General features: G+C 33.0%; 1 protein-coding gene across 3 annotated transcripts in view; it reads left to right on the top strand.

Moving 5' to 3' along the window:
* Positions 1-26936, top strand: part of LOC124532736 (agrin-like) — a 53178-nt gene that overhangs the window by 10943 nt on the left and 15299 nt on the right. For 2 of the 3 annotated variants that reach the window (XR_006966667.1, XM_047107786.1), the window contains exons 3-16: positions 3175-3384; positions 4895-5107; positions 8663-8887; positions 10127-10342; positions 11205-11426; positions 13603-13706; positions 15119-15233; positions 21761-22000; positions 22277-22582; positions 22710-22862; positions 23389-23670; positions 24062-24208; positions 25060-25193; positions 26522-26822. Coding sequence is in view for 2 of the 3 variants with exons in the window: in XM_047107786.1 (XP_046963742.1) it covers positions 3175-3384; positions 4895-5107; positions 8663-8887; positions 10127-10342; positions 11205-11426; positions 13603-13706; positions 15119-15233; positions 21761-22000; positions 22277-22582; positions 22710-22862; positions 23389-23670; positions 24062-24208; positions 25060-25193; positions 26522-26822 (2868 nt within the window). In the remaining variant the exon portion in view is untranslated. The remainder of the gene's footprint in view (positions 1-3174; positions 3385-4894; positions 5108-8662; positions 8888-10126; positions 10343-11204; positions 11427-13602; positions 13707-15118; positions 15234-21760; positions 22001-22276; positions 22583-22709; positions 22863-23388; positions 23671-24061; positions 24209-25059; positions 25194-26521; positions 26823-26936) is intronic. The other variant, XM_047107795.1, reaches the window with a different exon arrangement.

Below are 26936 nucleotides of genomic sequence, written 5' to 3'. Positions count from 1 at the left end.
TTGCTTTGTTCAGACTTTGAGCGGGCGCGTCCCGCATTAACCTCCTAAGTCCGCAAAATATTATATTTTAACATTTAGTACTATGTCAAACTTAAAGTAATTATTCACGATTTTCGCTTAGAGTTGAAGGATTAATATTTCGATTCGTTTCACCCAAGGGACTACGAAACAAATTTGTTATTGAGCAATAAATCATGAAAAATGTACCCTAGTACCATATAAATGTGCATTACATTGCTAGCCTGTGATTTATTTCGCCCTGTTTTTTATTAACTCGATTGAAGTTATAACCGTTCAATGAACATTGTTATGCGATTAAAATATCTCAACGAAATTTAAACGGTAACTTTATTTGTGAAATAATTTCTCAACACAAGCTCGTATAGAAGTAATTAAGCGTACTCGTTTATGTACATAATATATGATTATTGTATTTGTAGTCTAACTAGTTTCACTGGATCTAGATATCATATATTACCTTAATACTATTTTTGTTTAAAGTATTTTATTTTGGAAAATTAAATTGCCTATTAATATCTCCTATTTTTTAAATTTGGAAACAACAAATATAAGACTATTAATAAAACACATAAATTCGATTTTATCAAATTAGATAAGATAAAAATTAACTATAAAAAATCTCTATAACAAAATGTTTTCGCACTGTCTTGAATATCGCATATTCCAACAGTATTTCTAACAAATTATAAATACAATGAAGATACAGACGTGGTACGGCAAGTTAATCAAAATACTTATGAATATTTAAATACGCTTCAAATTTTTATTCATTGACCGCATAACTGTTTACATACCACCGAAAAAATAATTAAGAGTGTTAAAAGTGTTAAAATAATTAAACGCTTTTGCACGACGCGTTGATATATTTTTGCGAAACAGTCAAATTAACAACTATTCTACTATACTGCTGCTATGGACCCGTATAGCGTGAACGAATACCTGTTTTATTATCCTATATTTAACAAATTACTGAAACTGTAGTCATTTTAAATTTTGTTATGAACTATATTATTTATGAAACACTACGCTAAACAACAGTACTCAGTATTGTTGTGTTCCGGTTTGAAGGGTGAGTGAGCCAGTGTAACTACAGGCACAAGGGACATAACATTTTAGTTACCAAGGTTGGTGGCAAGGATGTAAGGAATAGTTAATATTTCTTACAGCGTCATTGTCTATGGGTGATGGTGACCACTTATCATCAGATGGCCCATCTGCTCGTCCGCCAACCTATACAGTAAAAAAAAACACTTTCGTAACAGTTCGATTATTGCTAAACAATGAAAATACAAATAGTCAGTAGAGTCTATATATTTGTAATTCTATACGTCTGTGTGTATATCATTTACGAAAAAAGCGAGTAGCGAGCTACTTATCGATAATTTAAACAGTTCGAGCGAGGCTGAAAGAGCAGCGCGGTGAATATCCTAATTTTCTTCAATTCACGAGGCATCCGCCATCATTTTTATCGCCCCTCTTGTCTCCATTTATATCAGACGTCTACAGCGATTCGCGTTCTAGAATTTTGTTTGTTTCTTTCGAATTGTTATTTCCGGTTGCTTTCGTTTCTTTAAGCGGATTCGTCTACAGCCTTTATAAAAGTGAAGGAAATGAATTCTTGGTTAATATAACGACGCTTGATCTTATTTCCTTTTCGGATAAATCTAAAGTATTTTGTGTTAGAATAATATTTTTAAATTTATCAAACAATATATTTAGTGATAGATTATTTAAATACATAACTCAAACTTGAGGTTTGAATTTTAAAAAGGTTTTATATATTTTTTTGATGACCTCCGTGGTTGAGTGGTGTGTACACCGGTTTTCATGAGTACCCACTCTGAGGTCCTGGGTTCGATTCCCGGCTGAGTCTATGTAGATTATCATTAGTTTTCTATGTTGTTTTGGGTCTGGGTGTTTGTGGTACCGTCGTCGTCGTCGGATTTTCCATAACACAAGTGCTTTGGCTACTTACATTGGGATCAGAGTAATGTATGTGATGTTGTCTCGTATTTTTTTTTTATTATTTAACTTTATATAACTTTCATTTATTATTCAGCTAAATTAAATAAATAAATATGAGACAACATCACATACATTACTCTGATCCCAATGTAAGTAGCTGAAGCACTTGTGTTATGGAAATCAGAAGTAACTACTACTCGACTGTCCTGGGTTCTATTTATGTGCACTTATATATTTTTATTTCATATTTTGGTTATCAGAAAATTGGAAAAACCATTATTTTTACTGTATTTTCATGGATTTTGTTTTTATTTCTCAATAAAGTGACATGTGGTTTTTACTAAACTGGGTTATATTGATAGAGATTTAGGCAAAAGTTTTTTTATTAAAGTCGGCTTAAAAGCTTACTATATAGTAAAACAGCTTACATTTTCGATAAATTGAAGTCAAATTATTATTGGTCATAGTTGGAAGTTAAAATTTTTCTTGTACTTATAAAATCTTTTAAAACCAAAACCTAATTGACTACTTCGAAAATTGATAATGCACTTTTTATTAAATTTTTTTTGTTATATAACAAATAATTTTTAATTTCAATTAAAATTATTACGCGAATATTTAATTATATTAGTTTCTATTTTTAAAATACAGCGCTCATACAGGCTCGAGTTTTCAAAAACGACAGAAAATTAAAATTTTGCCATGGGCCTTCCATTTAATATATTTATAATATTTACCGATATAAGAATACTTTAAAATTAGTCCGATTACAGCTCACGTAAGCTAAACACACAAGAGTTCTGGAATACAACAAAAGCATTACCAACTTCGGAATCGAGAAGAAAATTGTAAATTAACTTTTGCTAAAGCGTTGTGTGACTTCGCGCTCGACAATCTCTGCTCGGAATTTTAACTAGGCGATATAGATCGGTAATCCCAAAGCCTGCTAACACAATGCGGTGGCAAAGCGGATATTCGCATCTTATTTTAGATAGCGTTAATAATTTAGTCACGGACTCCGTTTTTCAGGTGGAAAATTGAGGATTGTGTGATTTTTCAGGGTTATACCTTAATCATGTCTTTGTTCAGATAAGTCTGGGAGAAACTTCCAGAATTATTTGAAGTTTTTCATTATTCCTCTTAAATGCTGTAATCTGATTGACTGATTGAGGTTTGATTTGGTTTTAGAAGCATGTGAGAAGACGTTCTGCAGATGGGGCGCCGAGTGTGTGTCGCTAGGCGACGGTCGTGCCCACTGCGCGTGTCCAACCAGCTGTCCGTCCTCAGCGGCTCCCGTTTGCTCCACCGCTGGAAGAACTTACCGTAACCATTGCTCATTGCGTAAGGAAGCCTGCGAAAGAAGGCTGAACTTGAGGATTAAGCATGAGGGTGAATGTGGTAAGTTGTCAAACAAAAAATTGTTAATATTCTTAGTGGTACAGAAAATCCGTTTTAATTAGATATACAATTTTTTATTCTTTTTTTTATAATAACGAATTGTAGCTTATTTGTATTAAATGTTCAGACAGGCTACAGTTATACAATATATACGTACAAATATGGTAAATAGCCTTCCGCGCTTTAAGCACTGCTCCAATGTAACTGGAGGCGTGTATATTGTTTTTACTAACTGCTTAAAAATAAGAATAGTTATTGATAGTTATTGTCTCGTCTTCGTCGTCGTCATCGTTCCATATTACTCAAACATATATATATATTTCTTATTATTTTAAATTGTATCAATGTTTATAACGACTATGCTGCAGCTATAAAAGACTCGTAAGGATATAAAGTAAAAAATACGCCGCGTTCCTGCATAAATTTCAACGAAAATTAGTGTAGGAGGTAAATAACAAAACATGAATAACCCTTTACCCCAAGTCATCTCGTAAAATATGTCGTCTCGCGACAGCAATTGCGAGTATTTTGCCACGGTAAATTGAACTGAAGTTTTAGTTCATTTAACATCTCGAATAGAATTTTTAAAAATACTCTTAGAGTTTGCGTTGCAGGCATTTTATTAATGCCTGCATTATCTTTGTTATACTTCGCTTGAAGTCATATAGAAATGTATGAATTTTTACTTGTCTTAAAGATCTGTTTCATACGTAATGTACTTACATTTTTCTTTAGAAAACTTTAAGTTATTTTACCTTATTTAAGATTTTAATTCAACTGGAATAGTAACAAACAGTAATAACTACTAACAGTAATTAATAACTAATTGTTATGCATTACTTTATTAATAATTGTACAGCTATTTTGTATTGTATTTATGTAAAGAATTCGCAACTCACTACGAGCATAAAATATTAGAATGATACGTTTTTATGCGACGCTGACTATAATAGTTATAAAATTTGTAGGTTTCTCGTAGATCGATGTAATTCGATTGTCTAGATTTCATGAGTGAGCTACAAAGTGAATTCTTACAGAATCGAATTGTTGCTCTTTTTTTAATACTATTCGATCTGAAATTATTCTACATCTATAATACAATATGTTTTGGTGTTGTCGTACTGATAAATAGATTTCTATTGCATAGAGTTTGCGTCTCCGTCCACGTAATATAACTACCGCTTTAAAACTGAGTTTTATTTTCTGATAATGCAATATAAATAATATCATGAGTATTTATTAAAAAAAATGTATTGAGTTATAGCAGCGTAACTCTGTCTCATGACGTCATATTCTGTCTATGAATCTGCTTTCATCAAAGAGGTTTGTATCTATGTTACACACCTCTTTTTTTAATTTATCCACTCCATATAAATTTATCGATTGTCTTTAATTATAATGCTTTTAATATCCAACAATTTTGATGTTCCACATATGATAGGTAGCTATAGCCTCATTTTTATGTAATTAATTTAAACTGTTATCATAATACACGTTTTTGGATCAATAGAAGCCGGAGACCCGTGCAGTGTCGTGACATGTCCAACGGGAGCCAGATGTATCGTGACCTACGGCCAGCCTGAATGCCGGTGTCCGCGGAGCTGTCAGAGACGCAAGACTGTTTGCGGAAGCGACGGTCACGAGTATCCATCTGCTTGTCATCTTGACAAACACGCTTGTGACAACCAACTTAACATAACTATCAAATATCATGGAAAATGCGGTACGTATATTGATCAACAACAACGACCAGTAAATTTCCCACTGCTGGGCTAAGGTCTCCTCTCCCTTTGAGAAGATTTGGAACATATACCAACACGCTGTTCCATTGCGGATGAGAAAGCACATGTGGCAGAATTTGTATGAAATTAGACTCATGCAGGTTTCCTCAGGTTGTTTTCTTACACCGCCGAGTATGAGATGAATTATAAACATAAGTTAAACACAAATATTCAGTGGTACTTGCCTGGTTTTGGACCCGCAATAACAGTTAAGATGCATGCGTTCTAACCGTTACGCATTCTCGACTCGTGTATTGATCGCTATTGTTTTTATTTAGCTATTTGGCGTAATTTAGTTTCCGGTTAAAATATTGGATCTTGACAAAATGTTGAAGGGTTCCGTCTAAAAATTGCCGAACTGCCCGGAGGTAAATGATAGTTTAAGAAAGTACGAGGAAATCGAACGTGTGTATCTGTATTTTGCACCAGAACTATTTCATTATTGTACCTGAATTTTAGTTAGGTTGAATGAATGATTAAATCGTTACTTATGAATATATTATTGAATTTTTCCTCAAGGTTCGATGGTAGTTAACAGAAAAGAATCCATTGTTTTTGTATGTCTGAAATTGAAATATTTCTGGACAAAGTGTTAACACAACCGTAACAAATTAATACTAGAGATTAAGGTTTGAAAAGGAAATTATTCAAACAAATGACTTTATATTGTTCCGTCTCAAGTTTGAAAACGTGAATAAAACTCGTTAAGATGAGGTCGTTTCCTAATAATAGGAATGAAGTACGTAAAAAAGGGTCAACATCTTTTTGTGCGTGCGTTATTAAAAGCTGATCAAAATTTGTTCATAAGGATAGCGGACTTTGTTTTTAAAACATAAGGGGAAATTATATTGGAGATATTTATATTTTTCTTAACATCAAATTTCTGTCGAAGCGGCTCAGTGTTGGAAGATGTCAAGCTATTCCGACGAATGCGGACTACTAAATTTTAGGATAATTGATTTTGCTGTAACTTTGTTTAAAACATCTTGTTTCTTCATCTTGTCTTCAGATGTTAAGAATACTTCAAACTAAATTTCAGACAAATATACATAATTACTTTTGCAAGTATTAGTGTAGATAAAATGAATATCTGCATGATATCAGCGTAGTGGAATAATGCAAAGTATCTCAAAGAGAAAGGGGCAAAAATAAGGTGCTATTTAAATATATTGTTTTTACTGAAACATTTTTGTTTAAATTCATAAGGTCATTGAATATTAATGGTCATCGATGACTTTAACTCATAAGAAATAAAAACCAGCACGTAAGTTATTCGAGGAGGAAATTACATTACGAAAAAAAAGTCGCTTTTGAATATAAATAAATTCACAGAAAGTATTTTCTTTGAGAGTAATTTAATCTCTTTTACTCTATCTACGTACGTTTTGTGAACCCTTTTCACAAAACTGGTCTCGGAACATTCGATCTGGACTGAATTTGTACAAGACCAAATGCCCGCACATTCCGACATCCTTTGTGAATTTCACTGTATACTTTACTAGCTTACTTTGTTCTTATATTAAATTGTTTATCTTGAATTTTGAATTCCTTTTAAGTATATCAAATTGTGAATAATTTAAATATCCTTTTAAAATATAACGTAGGGTTCATTTGGTTTAATTATAAAACAGGATAACTATAGTATTGGATAATTTCCCCATTGCAAGAAAATTTCTTGTGAGGTGAATAGTTGTAGATGATTTCAACACGCTGTATTAGTGCGAGAAAATACCTGAATTTATTGCTTTAATAGACACGTTACTGAAACAAGTAAGGCAATGATAAAATTATGCTTTTCTCTCGAAGAGTTTGTTTCTGAGACACCGAAGAAGGAAATAATATTATAGTTTACATAATATATTATTTTTTTATATCAGTATTCTTTGTTCAAATTGTTCTGTATCAGTGTTCTTTATTTAAAGTTGTTAGGATACCATTATTTAATCATCATTTTAAGTTTAAAGTTTTCATTAGTGCGATAAAATACATATGTGCCTAAATTTATTCCTTTAATACATTTCACACGTTACTGAAAAACGATACAATAAATGAAAAAAATAATTTATGTTTTTCATTTGTTGAGATTTCTTCCGGGTCACTGAGATACAAATACAATAATAGTTTAATTATATTATTTTCGTATTCTTTATATAAATTTGTCTTACGTGCAATTCTAACCAAAATGTTTGGATACAATTATTTTATCATCACGTCTTAAAAATATTTAAAACAAATGAAACTTCCGTTACATACAATATATACGTAAGCAAATTAAAGCGTGTAATACGTCAAATAAATAAAACTTAATTTCACTTAACTTTCCATTTTCTTCCTGACGTTCACCGCTGAGCATAATACGAATTATTATAAGCTTAAAAATTTAGCACATGAAAATTCAGCTGCACTTGACCGTATTTAAGACCGCGACCTTCGGTTAATGTCTACTTGCTCCATCCACTGGGTCAGCTCAGCTCTCATTTAATTAAAAGCGAATTTGTTTTTTAAATGGAATATTCAACTAAAACGTTAAAGGTTAAAAATTTGATTGGACCACTGCGCTTCATTATTAGTTCTATTTTCTTTATAAATTGACTACATATTTTTCGGCCCGTGAATTTCTTACTTAACATAGCATAACCCGGTTATTTTATTGATTTCACGACCTCCGTGGTCGAGTGGTGTTTACGCCGGTTTTCGTTTGTACGCCACTCCGAGGTCCTGGGTTCGATTCCCAGCTGAGACGATGTAGATCATTAGTTTTCTATGTTGTCTTGGGTAGGGGTTTTTGTGGTAACGTGGTTACTTCTGATTTTCCATAGCACAAATGCTTTATCTACTTTCATTGGGATCAGAGTAATGTATGTGATGTTGTCTCATATTTATTTATTTTTTTTTTTATTCGTCAATCTAGTTGTTCAATATTGTTTATAGATTTACTTTACCTATAATACGTATAACAATTCATTATTTGAAACAAAGTTGATTATCTAATTGTCAAAGACAAAAGGAATCTGATTTATGAAACTTTGTAATGTTCAAAATATTTCGATTGTCATTCAAAATCTATGTTAAGCCATAAAATCTTTTGTCGTACTATTAAAACTTGTTTCAATTTTAAGTTGAAATTGTTACTAATACTGTTATAACTTATTATTATTATTACTTGGTGGTAGGGCTTTGTGCAAGCCCGTCTGGGTAGGTACCACCCACTCATCAGTTATTCTACCGCCAAATAACAGTAGTAGTAGTATTGTTGTGTTCCGGTTTGAAGGGTGAGTGAGCCAGTGTAACTACAGGCACAAGGGACATAACATCTTAGTTCCCAAGGTTGGTGGCACTTTGATGTTGTAAGGAATAGTTAATACTTCTTACAGCGTCATTGTCTATGGGTGATAGTGACCATCAGGTGGCCCATATCGTCCGCCAAGCTATAATATAAAAAAAAGTTTTTTTTTGTTTACATTTTAAATATAGTGTTTTTTTGTTATCGTATATAGATCCATGCTTGGAGCACGAGTGTGCCGATGGGGGTATCTGTCAGCTGAACGAAGTCCGTGCACCCGTGTGTAGATGTGGGCCTCCGTGCGATTTAGTCGTACGTCCGGGCTCCGCGGTCTGCGGGTCTGACTATAACGACTACGTCAGTGAATGCGCGCTGCGTCGAGAATCTTGCCGCACCAAGCAGGAGCTGTCAATTGCTTACAGAGGGGAGTGCGCTTCAGGTTTGTATCCAAAACTAATAGAGCTATGCGTCAATTTTTAATTGTTGATCCACGAATCAGGGAAGATAGACTATGGATTAATATAAGTGAGTTATAATTATAACAATTTGTGCTTTCTTTTGACAGGATTATAATAAAAAGATAGTAGATTGTCGTTTTGCTATGATGATTTAATTATAATTTTTTTATTTACGCCAACAGTTTGTTTACTGTTATCATTATCGCAGACCTAAGTCCTAATAGACGTGGCAAAAGTCAAATTATTAAATATCACCGCGCCCGTTATATGTTCCGTATTTATATATTAATAATTCAGGAAATACACTCGATCACGTGTGTTAAAGATATGTAGTGCTACAATTTTAACGATATTAATTTATTATTCCTGACCAAATTTTACGATTTGCGTGGAACTTTATCAAATTTCTGTAAGATCGTACTAATTAAGTATCTTAGATAATTTCTACTATTCGTCAAAATATCTTTGATTACAAGATTAGGTATCAAGTAGAAGTATATTCATTATATATTTCACATTGTTTTTACGTATCTTATTTTTGAAATACCTACTTATTTTTTTTATAATACGATTAGTACTGTAAATATTTAAAACGCGATCCGTTCTAAATTTCCTTTTTAATATAACAAGTAGTTACCTCGATTGCGCGTCTAATCTAAAATTAAATCTTTATTTGGAAACGCGAGGAGGCCCTCGCTGAGGTTCCCGTTCAGGAGACATTTTGTTTTAAAGAAAGTAATTGGACGCGAGCATCGAAGCGTAGTGTTCGGAAAAGCAATTGTGACAGCAACGATATAATTCAATTTTCTGGAGTTATTAACTCAATATTTGAAGGGTTATTATCTTTTATCTATCCTTTTATCAATAAATGGAACGTCTCTTTGCTTGATTGAAATAATAGTACGTTAGGAATTTTCCGTTATTTGGTTCAATAAATATTATGAAGTTATATTTAAAATTTAATAACGGATCATCCGTGGGAGAATTGTTAAAGCAATTGTTTTTTTATTTGCTATTACTATTTTAATTATACTAATTCACATATTAAACATAACTTGATTAGTTTTTAATATTGTTCGAAAATTGAATATTGTTATCTACTTTTTTCCAATAGTAGTAGACTTGGGGATATTTTGCAACGTTGAAAGCGGAATTCGTGTTTAGGAAGAGAGGGTAAATAAACAAATGAACCGTATAAAAATGACAAATATTTCATACAGCTCAACACCCCTGTGAATCTGTGAAATGCGGCGTGCGTGAGCGTTGCACGTTAGACGCGCGCGGCGTGGCCGTGTGCGGGTGCGGGCCGGACTGTGATGACGTCATGCGGCCCGTTTGTGGCTCGGACGAACGCACGTATGACAGCCCCTGCATGCTCGACCGAACTGCGTGCTTGGACAATCGAGACATACGAATCGCATACATGGGAGCGTGCGGTAAGAATATTTCCAATATAAGTAATTACAATTATATAAGACTTTGCTACAAATCATCTTAAAATATTACATTAATGTATGACCTCTTTGTTTACAAGACTTTTTACAATTAAAAAGTAGCCATATAGCATAAAGCTAGATCTTGAGCCCGATAAAGGTAAATCCTTTAAAAAAAATTCGTGTTCCAAATTTCATTTAAATCGAGAGAGACAAAAAGAATTACTTTCACATTTATAATATTAGATTGATGGATTTAATCAAGTGGGTGCTAGCCCGTACATACAGTGCCAAGATGTCTTTAAATATATGTATGAAAGATTTTTTATAATTACTTATTTTTAAATTAAGCAAGAATTATACATATTGCCTGTATGAATGTATTTTCTAACTAAATTAAAATTCGCTATGGAATATCGTTCATAGACCGAGTAGGCGTAAGAGTATCTTGATACTTGTTTAATATTATAGTTAGTTCAGAACTTATATCCGTCGGGTTGAATCTTTGTTCTGAACAATATATATGAGAAAATGACGTAATTTGAATGAAAGTTCTACAAAATGAGCCGAGATGGCCCAGTTGTTAGAACGCGTGCATCTTAACTGATGATTGCGGGTTCAAGCCCAGGCAAGCACCACTGAATATTCATGTGCTTAATTTGTATTTATAATTAATCTCTTGCTCGGCGAGGCGAAAGCATTGTAAGGAAATCTGTATGTGTCTAATTTTATAGAAATTCTGCCCTATATGTATTCCACCGATTTGTAATGTAACAGCTAGGTGGAACATGTTCCAAACCTTCTCCTTAAAGGGAGAGACCAAGCCCAGATGTGGGAAATTAACGAGCTATACTTTATTCGCTAGGCGTAGAAAATCCGTGCGCGCGGGCGACGTGTCCTTGGGGCGGCGCGTGCGTCACTCGGGGCGGCGCCGCGCACTGCTCGTGTCCCGTCTGCGACTCCACGCTAGCGCCCGTCTGCGCCTCCGATCGCAACACGTATGGCAGCGAGTGCAAGATGCGCATGCACGCGTGCCAGACCAGCCTCAGGGACGGCGATCTACGCGTGCTTTACAACGGAACTTGTCGTAAGTATACTTTTTAAAATCACACTAAAATATACGAATAAATAAGTTCAGCTATCAGCTCGTCCATAGGCATTAAAATCATTAATGTTACACACCATATTATACCGTAGAATAAATTAGCCAAGTTGAATTATGTGTGCTTTATTTATAACGATTAACTACTACACTGACATATTGAAATATTTAAAGGTCTGATGTGATTGAATCGAGATATCACAGTCCGTAGAGATTAACATCAATACAAATATATCTGTAGAGGTAAAGACAGTATGTTTGTAATGAGTATTTACTATATAAACGTCGATAAATCCAACAGCCACGTAACGGCATAGAACCTTCTCATATCTTCCAGTAATTTCTAGAATATTAATGTCAATTGAAATATTATTTCACATTCGCACAAGAGCTTCAATAGAATACACGGATATTATATTTGAAGATTTAAAACGCGTGAAATAAATAAAAGTGTCTCATCAGAATGATTGATTTCCAGTTTTTCGTGTATTTTCATAACCTATTCAGCCGTTCAAATCTGACATCAATGAGTACAAAGGTAGAGATGAAATCAATTATAAAATACCCTCCTTAGAAAAATCGCAATCTATTTTCTCTCATGAAAGTCTTTTCCTTTTATACAGTTGTCAATAAAAAGAGCGCCAGATTGCTTTAGCAGAAATAAAAAGCATTTAAAATTTTTATAGAAAATTTTAGTGTGATATTTGCGTTTTTATAATTATCCTAATGTAATGAACACATATAAATATCTGATATATAAAAGACAATTTCTTTTTCTTGATAATAATATTCAACTATTTTCCACATTGAAAGAATCATATGTTTAAAATTCGACCAAATGATGTAGGAACTTTTTAATTGATACTATTTGAAAGGCTAAAATAATCGAATTAGTGATAGTATTGTTATAAATTATTTGTTCAGCTTCAATTCTTAGAAAAGTTTATTAATTATGTTAATAGGATAAGCGAATATTAATAACAATGAACTCATCACTTCTGTTTCCCGTTGAAAATGTCAATTAGAGATTTAAACGGCCCTAGTGAATAATGAAACGCGACGCAGATTAATGGAATAAGACAAAGGATTAATTTTACAGAATCTTATTGGTTATTGAATCAATATTGGACAGCGATGTCTCCTTATAATCGCTTTCATATTTTAATGAAATCTCATTCAGGAGATTTCAATTTTGCACTTAGAAAATCATTTACTACCAACTGTATTCCCTGGATCGAGATTAAGCTCTCTCGCTATAATCCGCTGGAGAATTGCTTAAACACGCGGTCTTAAAATATTAATTATAAGCGAGGATACTTGAAACGGGATAAAAATAACGAAATATATTTACTTAACGGTTTATTTACGAGTAAAGTAATCATCTCTCATCATTCGTAATGCGTCAGTTGACAAACGTAGACCCGAACAGATAATACTGATATAATTTAAATTCGCTGAGAGTTTTAAAAACAAAAATTATATTATTACATTTTCGTTTACGTATTTTTATTCGACGATAAATTTATTTGATTACATCAATTTACATCTGCAAATACTTTTGTCGAGTTGTTGGGATTACAGGGCCAATAAAAGTTATTAAAGTATTTTGCATTTTAGGGCACAATCCACTCAGAGGTAGCATTAAAATTACGTTTACCGAATATCGAAATAGTTGTCGAATATAGGTTTAAGCACGTTATTAAACAATATTATTAATATAGTTTGACTGTTTATTTATAACCTCTGCTAGGTACAAGAGGATAGTTTAATTCTGTTGATAATTAATGAGAATTCCGCATCAAAGCGGTCCAGCTCATTTTTGAATCTACTTTCAAAACTTCATATAGATATATAATATATATTTGGGCTTAAATAAATACATAATTATATAAAACTAGCGGCCCGTCCCGGCTCCGCACGGGTTGACAAAAGTTTCTAGTTTATATTTTTATCCGAACCATCCTTATCTCCCTGTCTATTAGTGAAAACCGCATGAAAATCCGTTCAGTAGTTTCGAAGTTTATAGCGAACACACAGACACACAGACGAAGTCGGGGGATTTTGTTTTATAATAAACTGTCATAACGATGTTATCTCGAAAAATTAATGTTATAAACAAATATACCGAATTAATAGTTTGAATTTGTTTAATTTTGTATAGAAACGTGTGCGGATATGGTATGCGAGGGAGGAGGGGACTGCGAAGTAGATGCTGACTCTGGTCGCCCTGTATGCCACTGCAATCATAACTGCACGAACACACAGGTAAAGTAAAATGTAAAAACTACAATGTCTCTTATATCTAAGGCCTATTAGGGTACAATAATTCGGCATACATAATACACGTGTTATTACAAAATGAAATATAAACAGATATAAATTCAGTTGAACTTTTCTAGATTTTTCTTTGATTTCAATTTTTTATCCCAATTACTGGACGAAAATACATTAAGAACTAATATGAAAAGATTAATACGAAAAACTGATCTTGAGTCTATCTAATCATTCTCTTATAAATGAATATCCAATTAAAATGAAATCATTGAATAATTCATAGCTTTCAGTATCGATCGTATTACCTTAATTATATAGAGCGCTGATTTTAAAAACCTTGAAAACAGAATCAGGTAATTTCCGCCAATATAGTGATTATGTTGCGGCGTTTCATGTTTCCAGATTAAAATTATTGCGGGGATCAGTTGTTATGATTGCAAAACAACTGACGTTAATTTTGTACATTTAATATTTATTTAGTAATGTAAATGTTCGAGTCAGTAGGTATTAACGGGTATTAACTGCCGGGATTCGTGTTATTTACTCGCTCGTGTAGTATTGATTACACTTAAATTATTTTCAAGCTGTTTGTATTTATATCGCTCATTAAGCGATTAAATTTAAAATTTAATTTCTACAACTTTATCTCGTACCAATCAACCAAACAAGATTGGATATCATTATGTTATGAAAGGTTCGTACGTTTTAATTTTATATGACCGATCTTTTTCACTAAAAATAATTAAAAAAATATATTGAAGGAGTATGTTATGTTCAATTGATTTCACGTTGATACCGGATAGTAAATAATTTTAATGACTATATGCTAGTAGTCCATTTTAGCGTTTTTATTTACTGATATTTATAATCGCATATATGATTAAAATCATTACTAAAACGCGCTTCCTAGTTCTAGTGCAAATTATTTTCCAATTATAAATTGAAGAGTTAATAAAAATTTAGAGATGGCAAAATTTAATTCAATTTGTTTTTGTTACTTCAGTTCAAATCACTTTCCATTGAGTAGTCGATACGATAAACGTATTGCATATTTCATAGTAATATTTCAACTTTTGGGTTTGTTATTATTTATCATATCATATAAATAAATAAATAAAATAAATAAATAAATCATCCATTCAAAATACAAATACAGATGTTGGATTTTAATACATTTTACAATTAAGTTTAAGCTTTTATTTGTATACACGCTTCAATTCCTCGAAGATAAATATGAACATATTTTTTATTCAATAAAAAATTTAAATTTCGAACCATAACCTAAGCTTTTCCTTCGAGTTCGTAATTTTTCACTAATGCAATTATCAGAGGTAAAATTATAAATTTGTGTGTTTACACTAATCTTTCCCGATCTATTGGAATAAAATAAAATATTTTTATAGGAATCGGATGTAGTGTGCGGAACCGACGGTCAGACGTATCCGTCGCAGTGTGAGTTGGACTTGACGACGTGCCGTGAGCAGAGCACATTGCGGCTCGCATACAAGGGGGACTGTGGTGAGTAACAATTTCAGGTTCATACTTTTCGGCAGCGTGATATATCAAACCAGATTTTTTCACAATTATCTACTTTATCTACAATTGAATTCATTCAGATATCATTTTTCTTCTAGAAAGATCTGGAATACAATTAAATATTTAGCATGAAGTGTTAGTGACGATCGATGAAGTAAGATTTGTATTAAAATTGATTTTATATTTAGATTATTTGAAATCAGCTCTAACTATTTTAATTACTCGAACATGAGTTATTAATTAGTTTGAAACGGATATTAGAGATATTAAGTAGTATTTACATAACCATGCAAGGATTCAGATGCTTTTGTGCCAATAAATATAGGGAGAAGATACCAAATACCATCAGGTGTTCTATATTTAAAAAATGCATGCTGGTAAATTAGACTTGCAACTGACATGGCTTAGTGGAAAAGCAGATATCGTTTGGCTTAAAGTCGTTTCTCGTTTTGTATCGTGATTGCACTAAATTTATCGTCTGCCGATTCTGACAGTTTCCATTAGGCATTATGGCACTTTTGTTCAATAAAAACGTATATTGCCGGTAACTAACAACGCAGTTAAAATTTTGAAAAATCTCCAAGATCATAAAGATCGACAAAATTGCCTTCAAAAAGTCTTATAGTTTAATTTTTTTGTGAGGTGTTCTATTTTCACATACTTTAATGCTGAGACGACTATGTATTATATCGACCTAATGGCATCCAATTCTTACGAGGACATCTATGTTATCGAGGAAGGATAATTTAGAAATTGCAATCAACATTGCGACAATTGGTTTCGAATAATTCAATCTTACTACTCTGTTTATTTTGAACTGATCTCAGCATATCTATTTACCAGTATTAATACATTTTGATATTTGTCTCGTTTTGGATTTACTTGAAAAATGAAAAGGCGTCAAATCAAATTTACCAAGCTATTCTAACCATATTAAATAAAGTTTACATATAACAAATAGATAGGTCTATAAATATAAATAGTTAGATCATTACGTTATTGTTTACCGAAATATCATCATTGGTTCGCAATTTGTGTGGCTAAGTCGGCCAAATGCTCCTGTTTGAACAAGCTTAGTCACACAACTCATGTCAAGCTGGACCTAATAATATACGCTCCATTACACTTTGACAGAATAGGCCGGCAGTAAATCCATATTATTATAGATTGCACCGACGTTGCAGGATGAGAGTCAGCCTGGTGTTATGTTGAAGATATTGATTTATTGAAGTCTATTGATATAATATTGGGTATTAATATATTATCAGAACGCTCGAGAACTTTCGAAATAGCTCATTTAAGTGATTGTCATCCTATTATATGTATAAATCTTTCCTTAGTGTACCAATCACATTTTTAGTGCTCTGCTTTTGTTTATCTACCAGCACATGAAGTATTGGGTAACCATTAGTATTACGAAAATCTATGAAATACGATTATTGTTATGCATGATGAGATATTTCTTAAGAGAAAATAATATATACTATATAAAACAATACTTTCCTTCTTTGTATTTGGTAACACTATTCTTTGTCGCCTAGTTAAGAATTAGAACATAATTTGGTTGGGTAATGTGAACCTTAAAGGGTCATTTCAAAGAGGGTGAAAAGGCATTTTGCGGGCCAACATGGCGAAGGCGACTAGTGCAGTTCATTCTTTCTGATTGTATTGACATCTATCTATATATTTGCATTTGGAATCCACAACCACTTACCATCAGGTGCGGTGGATTCGTATATCTACCCAGATAGTAAAAAAAAATGGAAATAAAACGCCCGTGTAACAGCAGAGAATGCATGAACTATGTCGGAAATGCTAATGTTAAGTTTGTCCACTAATATTTTCTCGTTTACGTTTATAAAATAAGTTACAACTGTCTGTTCTTACATTTTCTACATAGCGAACCACAAAAAGTTTAACAAGTAAATTGAGTGTAGTCCGAAACTACATTTTCGAAATTATTTCGTTTAAAAAATTATGATAACGGTTTTTAAGGTGATTAGGCCTTTGCGTCAGTCGCTCTATGGAATCTCTGGGTTTGGTGATAAATGTCACAAGTTTGATCCTGAATTTATTTTCGTCTTCACATCAAAGTTTTACGCTTAACTAGGGGAAAAATTCGGAGTAAGAGTGATTTTTTGAAACAGATATTCCTATTCTTTTAGAACAATATTGATGTTTATGTATGTCACTTTATGTTTTTCCTTTGAAGTAACCTTGGGCTGCCGAAAGCTTATGCATAATATCAAAATATCTATTTACTTACGGCGTATAAAGTGAAAATATACAAGTACTGATTAGAACTATTTTGAAAGAACAAATTGGAATTCTACTCCAAAATAAGATTATATAATGTCAAAAGATATAAATGATATCGCCCACCAGAGTAATTTGCAGAAATTACTACATACTTATAGTCAGGTGGCCCATTTTCCAGTTTGACAGTTTTCTAAAGCGCTCATTGGTATTCAAAATCAAAAAACAAAATTAAAATAAACTTTATTCAAGTGGGCTTTTACAAGCGCTTTTGAATCGACATTTAATAATTATGTGAAGCTACTACTATTAGAAATATTAACCATTCTTTACATCGTCAAGTTGCCACCAACTTTGGAAATTAAGATGTTATGTCCCTTGCGTATTCGGTCAAACTAGCTCACAACAAATTCTTCAAACCAGAATACACTAATGAGTGAGTGGTACCTACCCACATGTGCTTGCTAAACTATCATAACTAATGGTATGTAATACGCTGCTAATTATTTTATTTGTAAAATTAATAATAAAGAGCCTTATGTACCAAATTAGAAGCTATATTGTCTAAAATTTTAATTAAACATTGTCAGCGTGTAAAGTATAATAGACCCGAGGCACAAAGGATCTTCATATGAAGATTGACGTGCTGTATGAAATAATATCTGATTATGTTCTGGCATCAAAGGCCATATAAGTATGTACAACCTTAAGCACCTAATAATAAAGGCTAAAATGTATATCTCGAAAGCTATGCGCTGTCATATAAAACAGAGATGAAAAAATTAAAAATTCATATAATTTTAAAAATTCTCTTAACATAAAATGTAGTTTCATTTAAATCTCAGAGCTCGGAGGATGAAATATAAAAAGTGTATTTAATGCAATAGTGTATTACAAACATCGCGAAGCTTCTGACGGCTATTTACCGATTTATTTAAACATCATCCTGAAGTTAATTGATTTATGAATACATGATTATTTATTTTCATCGAATCAGATATTTTTGATTTTCCTCTTCTTAAAAGTGGATGTTGAATAACAGTATTTTTGTCTTTAGGTTGTACTTTTAATAAATATGCAAGATCTTAAACGGAGTGTGATACGGGCTTTCGTAGCGCTGTGTACACTGCGTTCCCATTTGAAAGTAAATTTAATTTTAATCGTTTCATTTCATCGGTTTATTTATTTTCTATAAAATTTATATCACTATACTTTACTAGGCGTCGACTACAAATACAGTTTCTATAACACGCTCTTGGATATGTACTTTTTTCTGTAGATAAATAATTGAAACAAAGTGTACTTATAGTTTTCTAACGCTTGATATGTCGTTCCCACAACACATATTATTTTTGTATCTTAGTAATTTTGACTAATTCATACTTATTATTTTAAGTAGTATTGTTTAAAAATCATATTTTTGAAACGAAGTTCTTTTACGCGGTTTGGAGTGGAGTATACTAGCAAAGTCGACACCTAAGGAAGGTTTTACGATACCAGACGATGTTTCACTTCATATAATATTATTTAAACTAATATTTTATGATTCTATTATTCACACGGAATTTTTACTAACAATTTGTCTTTATAGTTTAATTATTTTCAAACGTTTATGTATGAGGACAGTGCATTGTTTTGCCTACTATTACCGGATTTAGTTTAACGTTACGTCTTTGATTCCTGTTATCAATAGAGACTGGACGTAACCGTAGAAAAAAAGGTTCAAAACATTCATAATAATGTATTCCTCATCAATGACGATTATTTGATTTCGACCGCGCATTTTGCAGACACAAATTAAATTAATTAAAATCCAAACACCAGCATGTTTTTCTAATTATACGAACGCGTTATATATGTTTATTCTATCTAAGATTCCAGTCAAGTTAATGCAAACGTGCTTCGTAGACGCTTAATGGCCGTTTAAATACCCTTGCAGCTACGAATAGTCTGAAAAACATATATTTAATGCTATGTCTTTGGGACTAATTGCGTTTATTATTTTGCTTACGTAGGCAATGTCGAATCGAGACACGACATTATAATTAAATCTATTGTGATAAAAGTTCATTAATTGATAGATTCAATGAAATATATTATATTTATTTATAATAGTATATTTTGCATATTTTTTTGATTATAGAAAAATTATACAGCTTTCTAGATGATTCGGCTTTAATTTATTATTATGTCACAATCGATTCTATATCGAAATATATATTTCAATAATTGAGAAAAATAAGAAGATTTTTTTTACAAAAATACAGTTTATTAACCTTCTAGATTTGGCTTTAATTTTAATCGTATCTATATTCAATTGAATTTAACCGAATCGTAGGGCTGTTTTGGGATTCCTTTGAAAGCATAACGCTTGTTTCTTTACAAGGGTACAAATCGATAAGGGATTAAAGTGTTTTATATTTAGATACGATTCAAAACTAAGACTGATAAAGTGAGTCGTCTTTCTCGTGTCCGATTTTAGATTACTTTGTGACAATTTAATTTATCAACTTCAAGTACTATTTAAACTTATCACTCTGTAATTATTATTAATATCAAAGGCTTATTAAAATTGATTAATATAATTCGAAATTTAAATTCATAAAACCTTTTCTTACACCAAAATTTGAAATACATTATATATTTATTACATTCATTATAAATATTAAAGTACTTGTACCTTATAATATTTTTTTATTTACAAAACTGTGAATGCAGATATTTATATCTGGTAAGATAAATATTGTTGGTAGGGTAGATATTCTACCAAACAACAGGGCTTAGTATTGATGAGTTTAGGTTTAAAGGGTGAGTGAACCAGTGTAACACAAAAAACATAACATCTTTGTTCCCAAGGTTAATGGCACATTGGTGATGAAAGGTTTATATTTCTTACATCGCCATCGTTTATGGCGGTGGTGACCACTTACCACGAGGTAACATTTGCTGGTTCGCCTACCTATAGAAAGAAGGAGAACGCGTTTTTGATTATATAACGTCGTAATCATTCAGTCTCACGTTACAAATACTTCAAGATACTGATTTATTATGCTCCAAGAAAATTACATCACTTTAAATTTAAACTATTTTTGTAATCTAAACGATGATAAAAATTAAAATATTAACGATATACAAACACCAATAGATATTTAATAAAGTATAGTTTTTAATTTTTCTAAATTTGTTAATTGCAATACAAATATATGTTTATAGCAATAATGACTATCCCTAACGTTTACAGCCTAAACGAATATCTCATATTATCTCTAAATCCATTATGAAGTCAACGTAACCAAGTCAGCGAATAAAAGTTTAAGCCTTTTCATATAGTTTAAGCAATTGTTAGCTCTACATACTTCTAACGATGTACAATTTGTAATTTTATCGTAAGTAGTTTTAATATATGAGAAAAAAGCTGATCATAAATGAGGACATGTAAACATAGCCCGCTGTTATAATTATACATTTCTAATTACGAGTGCTTCGTAACGATATATTACAGTCCGTAATATTTGACATTACAGAGGTGCAGATGAAACCAAAATGAAGGAAATATCTGATTCGAAACTGTTACAAAAATTCTAATGAGTTACAGTGTAGTTGTTCTCAAACTTTTTAATTAGCTACCGTACCTATTTCATTTTCCTTTTCTCTTGCCCACGGGCGAATATATTTTTAATTCTAGCAACCTATTTCTCTTTTCTCAGTGGCTAGTAATCGACCGCTCTCATAAGGCTTTCATTTTGCGCAGAAGTTGTAAACAATCGTTATTAAATTTTCACGGATGTCTTCTCTCATCCTTCATTTCAGTAAATGGAAACCAGAACATGTCTCGTACAGTAATGGCGTTGTATGCGGGAAATTTATTGTTTTATTGGATCATCTTAAACTGTTGGGAATATGTGAGAGCGGGAAACTCTTTTTTTATACACGGCTTCTCCTTGTCAATGTGTAAAATTATTTTTATATGCTTTGGATTTGTTCAAATTATGTACAATTGTTCTTATATTACATTCTACGTTTGTACGGAACAAAAACTATCGTTTTGGATGTTTCATGTAAACTTTTTTACGTTATGCGAGGGTTTTATTCATTTTAATCTGTTAGTTTGAATTTCGAATTAAAACTTTGATTGACTGGAATACTACCGGAAATTGATTCATTTTTTTCTATTCAAAGAATCTACCATGTTGACCTTGATTTTTTTATAATTGTCAAATTGGCAGTTGAATGTAAGTTACACTTTATTACAGCACTGTGTGAAGGTGTACAGTGCTCATTTGGAGCTCACTGTGTGGCCGGTGAATGCTTGTGCCCAAAGGATTGTTCGAGTGCGCCACGCGAACCCGTTTGCGGTAGCACGATGCAGACCTATCCAAACGAATGCGAACTACAAAAAGCAGCGTGTCGTTTACCACCTCCTGCCAAACTGCATGTGATCTTCTACGGCGACTGCAAAGATAGACTGGCTGTTGTTCCACCGATTGCAATGAGTACGTATAATCGACTTTACTGCTTTTGCCAAACTAACCGACTAACTACATACACAATTAACATTTCAAACTCATCCTATTCTGTAACAAAATTAATCAATATAAGTCAATATAATTTTCAATGGCGGTAAAATATCGAAAATGTTTACTTTCGGACCGTCCTCAAACCCAGTCGTTAGCTGTAATTCCAATAAAGCAACCCATCCCCGATCAATTAACTAACTTTACGCTTTGCCGCTTGACTAACACACAAATATTTGACTCGGTGTGGGGTAGCAACGACCGCGATGACCACAACTGAGGCCGAGGAGGGTTCGACGGATTTCTTGGGCGCGACCGAGTTCGGCGGCAGCACGAGCGCCTCGGCGTGCCGTGACATCCGCTGCGACTTCGACGCCAGCTGCGAGGTCGGCTTCGACGGCTACCCGCGTTGCTCTTGCCTTTTCGAATGTCCGGTCGACGATGAATATTTTCCGGTTTGCGCGTCCGACTTTCGGCTCTACCCGAGTTTGTGCGCCATGCGGAAGGAGGGCTGTCAGAAACAGTTGGAGCTAAGACTAAGACCTTTGGATTTGTGCAAAGGTTCGTCGTTTTATTTGCATGATTTACTAAAAATAGTTCCATCGAAATACTGTTTTACTAACAAATAACATTTAACCAATTTCAAATCGCTTATGAATATTTAGTTTATCGATACATTTGTATGCAGGTATGGAAGTCAGGCCGTGCGGTAATAACAAGGCAATGATAGATATGTCCACGGGACTGGAAATCGACTGCGGTAATGGCCCCCACCGCCAGGACTGCCCGCCGGGGAGTTATTGCCACATAACGTTAACTGCCGCTAGATGTTGTCCTAAAAGTGAGTTCACATCAAAATAATATTAAGTTCATAATGTTGCCAAGTATTTATTTTAGGTTATTTATAACAATTTATTGAGTCTGTCTTCATAAATTAGTATTGCTTTCTTCTTAATTACACGTTTATAATGTAATTGCTGATATTTTAATAATATATACAATACAAATGAATGTTAATTTATTTAAAAAGGTATAAAACGAAACTTTAATTAATTCATTCTTTATTGTGTGTGGAATAAGCAAATAGAATATTGTGGCCACTGTTTACGAAAACGTAGCGTATTATATAAATTTATAATAAGGCCCTTTCATCCTATAGAGCAAAATACAACTGCTTATTTATGAAATGTCGCTGTGAAGTTGGTTAAGGTACAAGACGCTACGAGTAAATTGGATACAATCACGCTAGCTGTTATCGCTTTGAATCTTTTGTTACCATCTTATAAAATGCAACGTGAATAAAATATTGGTTTTATATAAGAGTGTGAAAACTTTTATTTATTGTTTTCATAATTTATTCCAACCAGACGATACGAAACAAGTGGATGACAGGAGAAGTGCTCACTGCTCGGAGAGTGCTCATGGGTGTTGTCCGGACGGCTCAACCGCGGCTACCGGTCCGGGCGAAGACGGCTGTCCGGTGGCTACTTCGACGTGTGGTTGTAACCGGCTCGGCTCCATGTCCGATAGATGCGATGACAGCGGTCAGTGCGTCTGTCGTCCGGGCGTGGGCGGCCTTAAGTGCGATAGATGCGAGCCCGGATACTGGGGACTGCCTCGGATAGGGTCCGGTCATACTGGATGCATACGTGAGTTTGATTTCTTACCTTACCTTACTTCTTACCTTCTACCTATGTAAATTTAATATTTGGCTAATTAATTTTACACTCAATATTATCTTATTACTAAATCTATTTGCAATACAGTGTAGAGAAAATAAGTTTTCGTGAATTCTATTTTAAGACATTTCAGCTGCCTCGTATATGATTTGATACCTAACTGTTTTGAGTTTTATTCAAATCAATATCATACTCCATTCAGACAGTATTTCTAAAAATATTGATTGAAGTTTTGTTTCAACGGAAATATTTGCGATCACCCTTTTAAAATAATGTACAAGAAACAGATGGGCCATTACGGCCACATGCGGCATGTTTGATATGATGTGTATGGATAACGGAATCTTGTTTTATGCGATAGCCTGCGGGTGTTCAGCATTCGGTTCAGTTCGTGAAGACTGCGAGCAAATGACAGGGCGCTGCGTGTGCCGTGCCGGCGTGCAGGGACAGAAGTGTACGGTGTGCGCCGACCACCGCCGCCGGTTAGGGCCCAACGGCTGTTCCGATCGTAAGTGCGCGATAATCCTGATATATTGCTTTTTATATTGGGATATCTTCCCTCTACGACCACTTTTTATTCCCCTTATATCCGGCGTAGCTCTGTTAAGAATAAAGATGTAACGCTTATTATAATTTATAGTGTTATAAAGCGTGAATTTAGTCATTTATGGAGAATAATGGTAATAGATTTTGGGTCTTAAGCGCAAGTAGTCTCAAGAAGAACAAATTTATTAGAAGTTTTCCGTAAAAAATATCAACCTTAGAAACAGAAAAGTAAAGTTATATACAATCATACATAATTATTATGAACAGAAAACTATTATGAAAATAAATATAATTTTAAAACATATTATGATTTTAAAAAATAAAAATGTTGAACACAATAGGAATCCTTATTACCGGAATCGCTTTTCAGTATGTGATTGTCGTGTAAATATTTTTATACGCTCTTGCGAACTTTGGTTAGTCACTATTTTTAATATGTTTTTTACATAATTTCCCATTCCCACAACTTTTAAATGTCAGAATAAATTTCGAGTATTGTTAGAATATTTACATCATACAGAGTAACGTTATTAAATAATTTATTTCATTCATTCGCTTAGGTCAGTCGTGTTTTATTAATTCAAAAGATAAAAAAAGTTATACATTATTTAATTAACATTTTCTACCTATCCCACCTTATACATAACATTGAAGGTTTGAATCACCACCGAGCTTAAGATCAAATAATTGTGTAAAAGCGTTAATGAAGTGTAAATTTAATACTAATTCCTTCGAATGTGATGACGTTTTATATTCTCCGCTGAACCCTTTGTGATGATTTAGTCCAATTCTATAATATGGATGTCTCGTTAGCTGAAATCGGAGGCGTTGTGGAGTCTTGTGCGGAGTTGTCGTGCTACTTCGGTGCGGTTTGCACAGAGCGTACTGGCGGAGCGCTGTGCGAGTGCGCAGCCGCCGCGTGCCCTGACAGCGATTTGAACATGTTGGTAAGAGCTTAGCATTATATAAAAAAAACTATTATGTAGGACTTGGTGATTTTAGTTAAGAACTCTATATAAGCTATAAAATATTGGTTTTGTATAAACCAGTTAATACCGGTTTATATGAACACTTTGCACATCACTACTATATTTTGGAATAAAAGCTGATTTAATCAGTATAATTGCAAGCACATATTGGGGGTATATTAATAGTGGGTTTCTAAAATAAAGGATTGGTAATCGTAAAATGACTTATTTAATTTTTTATTTTACATCTAAAGTAAATATATGTACACTTAAACATTAGTTTCTGCTTAATTCGATATTAACCTAAATATATTTGTAAGACCTTGGCAATTAGATTATACCGCTGGACAGTTACGTATAGAACTTAATTGTAATTAAATTTATGACTAGTCGTCAGCAGCGGGAATGTAAGACTGTTTGTTATAAATAAATAATTGACTTGTAAGTTTATAAAAATCAACGGAAATATATTTTAGTAAATTACAAACCAAGAGATCTGTTCTGTATGTGTATGTCTTAACAAATAATTATGAGCATGATTGTACTTAAATAATAAGAGAGATACTTTTAATAGATACATTGAAGCTTTATGATAAAAAATAATAATTTACGATATTATAATTTTCAATATGAGCGCGACTGTACTGAAATCATAGCGACGATAATAGGATTGAATACACGTGACTTAATGTGTTGTGTTCCGACAGTGACCCCATTACAATTACAAGAATTTAGCAATTAATTATTACAAACTAAAACATTTATTTATAATACTATTTCATTTGTGATCATTTCGCAATAGAACTATTCTGATAAAGGAATATTGTGCGAGTTGTAAAGTGAAAAGTTACGTACTTTTAATTTTAGTAATTTTAATTTAATGAGGTAATTTCGAATATAACTATTAACTATATATATTTTTAATACTTTAGGGTTAAACGTACATTCCGTTGTTAAGATCTTAATGATGCCGTAGAGAGCAATATACATTAACGAAAGAAGTAATTGGGAGAAAACCTCAATCGCACTAAATCAGACTTAAGTCCGTACTTACCGTTATTAAGGCTTAACTTAATATATTTTAGTTTTTAGTCAGAGTCACACTTCAACTAATATAACGTAAGAAGAAAGTCTCTTTTAGAGCGGATTAAATATCGCCTGCGCAAAGTTACGACAGTAAAAAAGTTTATTTAAATCTTCAGTTGCAACAGGTGCAGAATGTTTATTAGTCTCTCAGCGTTCAAAACTGGAGTTCATTTACAAACTAAATTTCTCCAACTTAGCTACACCCTAACAAAAATCAACAGGTATGCGGGAGCGACGGTAAAACTTACGAATCTGAGTGCCATCTAAAGTTGCAAGCTTGTCGGACGCAAGAAGATATCGTAGTACAGGCCTTCGGGCCCTGTAAGCTGTCTGAAGTAGCCGGTACCGCCGGCCCCCCGCGGCCCTCCTCCCCTATACAGTTTACACAACAGGACGATGGAGCTGCTTCGAAGTCCACGAGGCACTTACTCAACCCCGACAAGTACTACAACAAATATGAATGGACGAGAAAAGAGACTCCCAGTGATTTTGACAGCATTCAATCGGGACAAAAACTGAAGGGTAAGTAACCGAGAGACAATCGGTGCCCATTGTCTATCATTTCAAAAGCAATTCGGTAATTTCGAACGTTTTATTATTTCCTCAATAGACGGCGCTAAGTGGTATTTTCTCTTT

Source organism: Vanessa cardui, chromosome 1 (assembly GCF_905220365.1).
Source record: "Vanessa cardui chromosome 1, ilVanCard2.1, whole genome shotgun sequence".
Classification (NCBI taxonomy): domain Eukaryota; kingdom Metazoa; phylum Arthropoda; class Insecta; order Lepidoptera; family Nymphalidae; genus Vanessa; species Vanessa cardui.
Note: the sequence above shows the minus strand (reverse complement) of the source record. Positions and strands in the feature narration are given on the sequence as shown.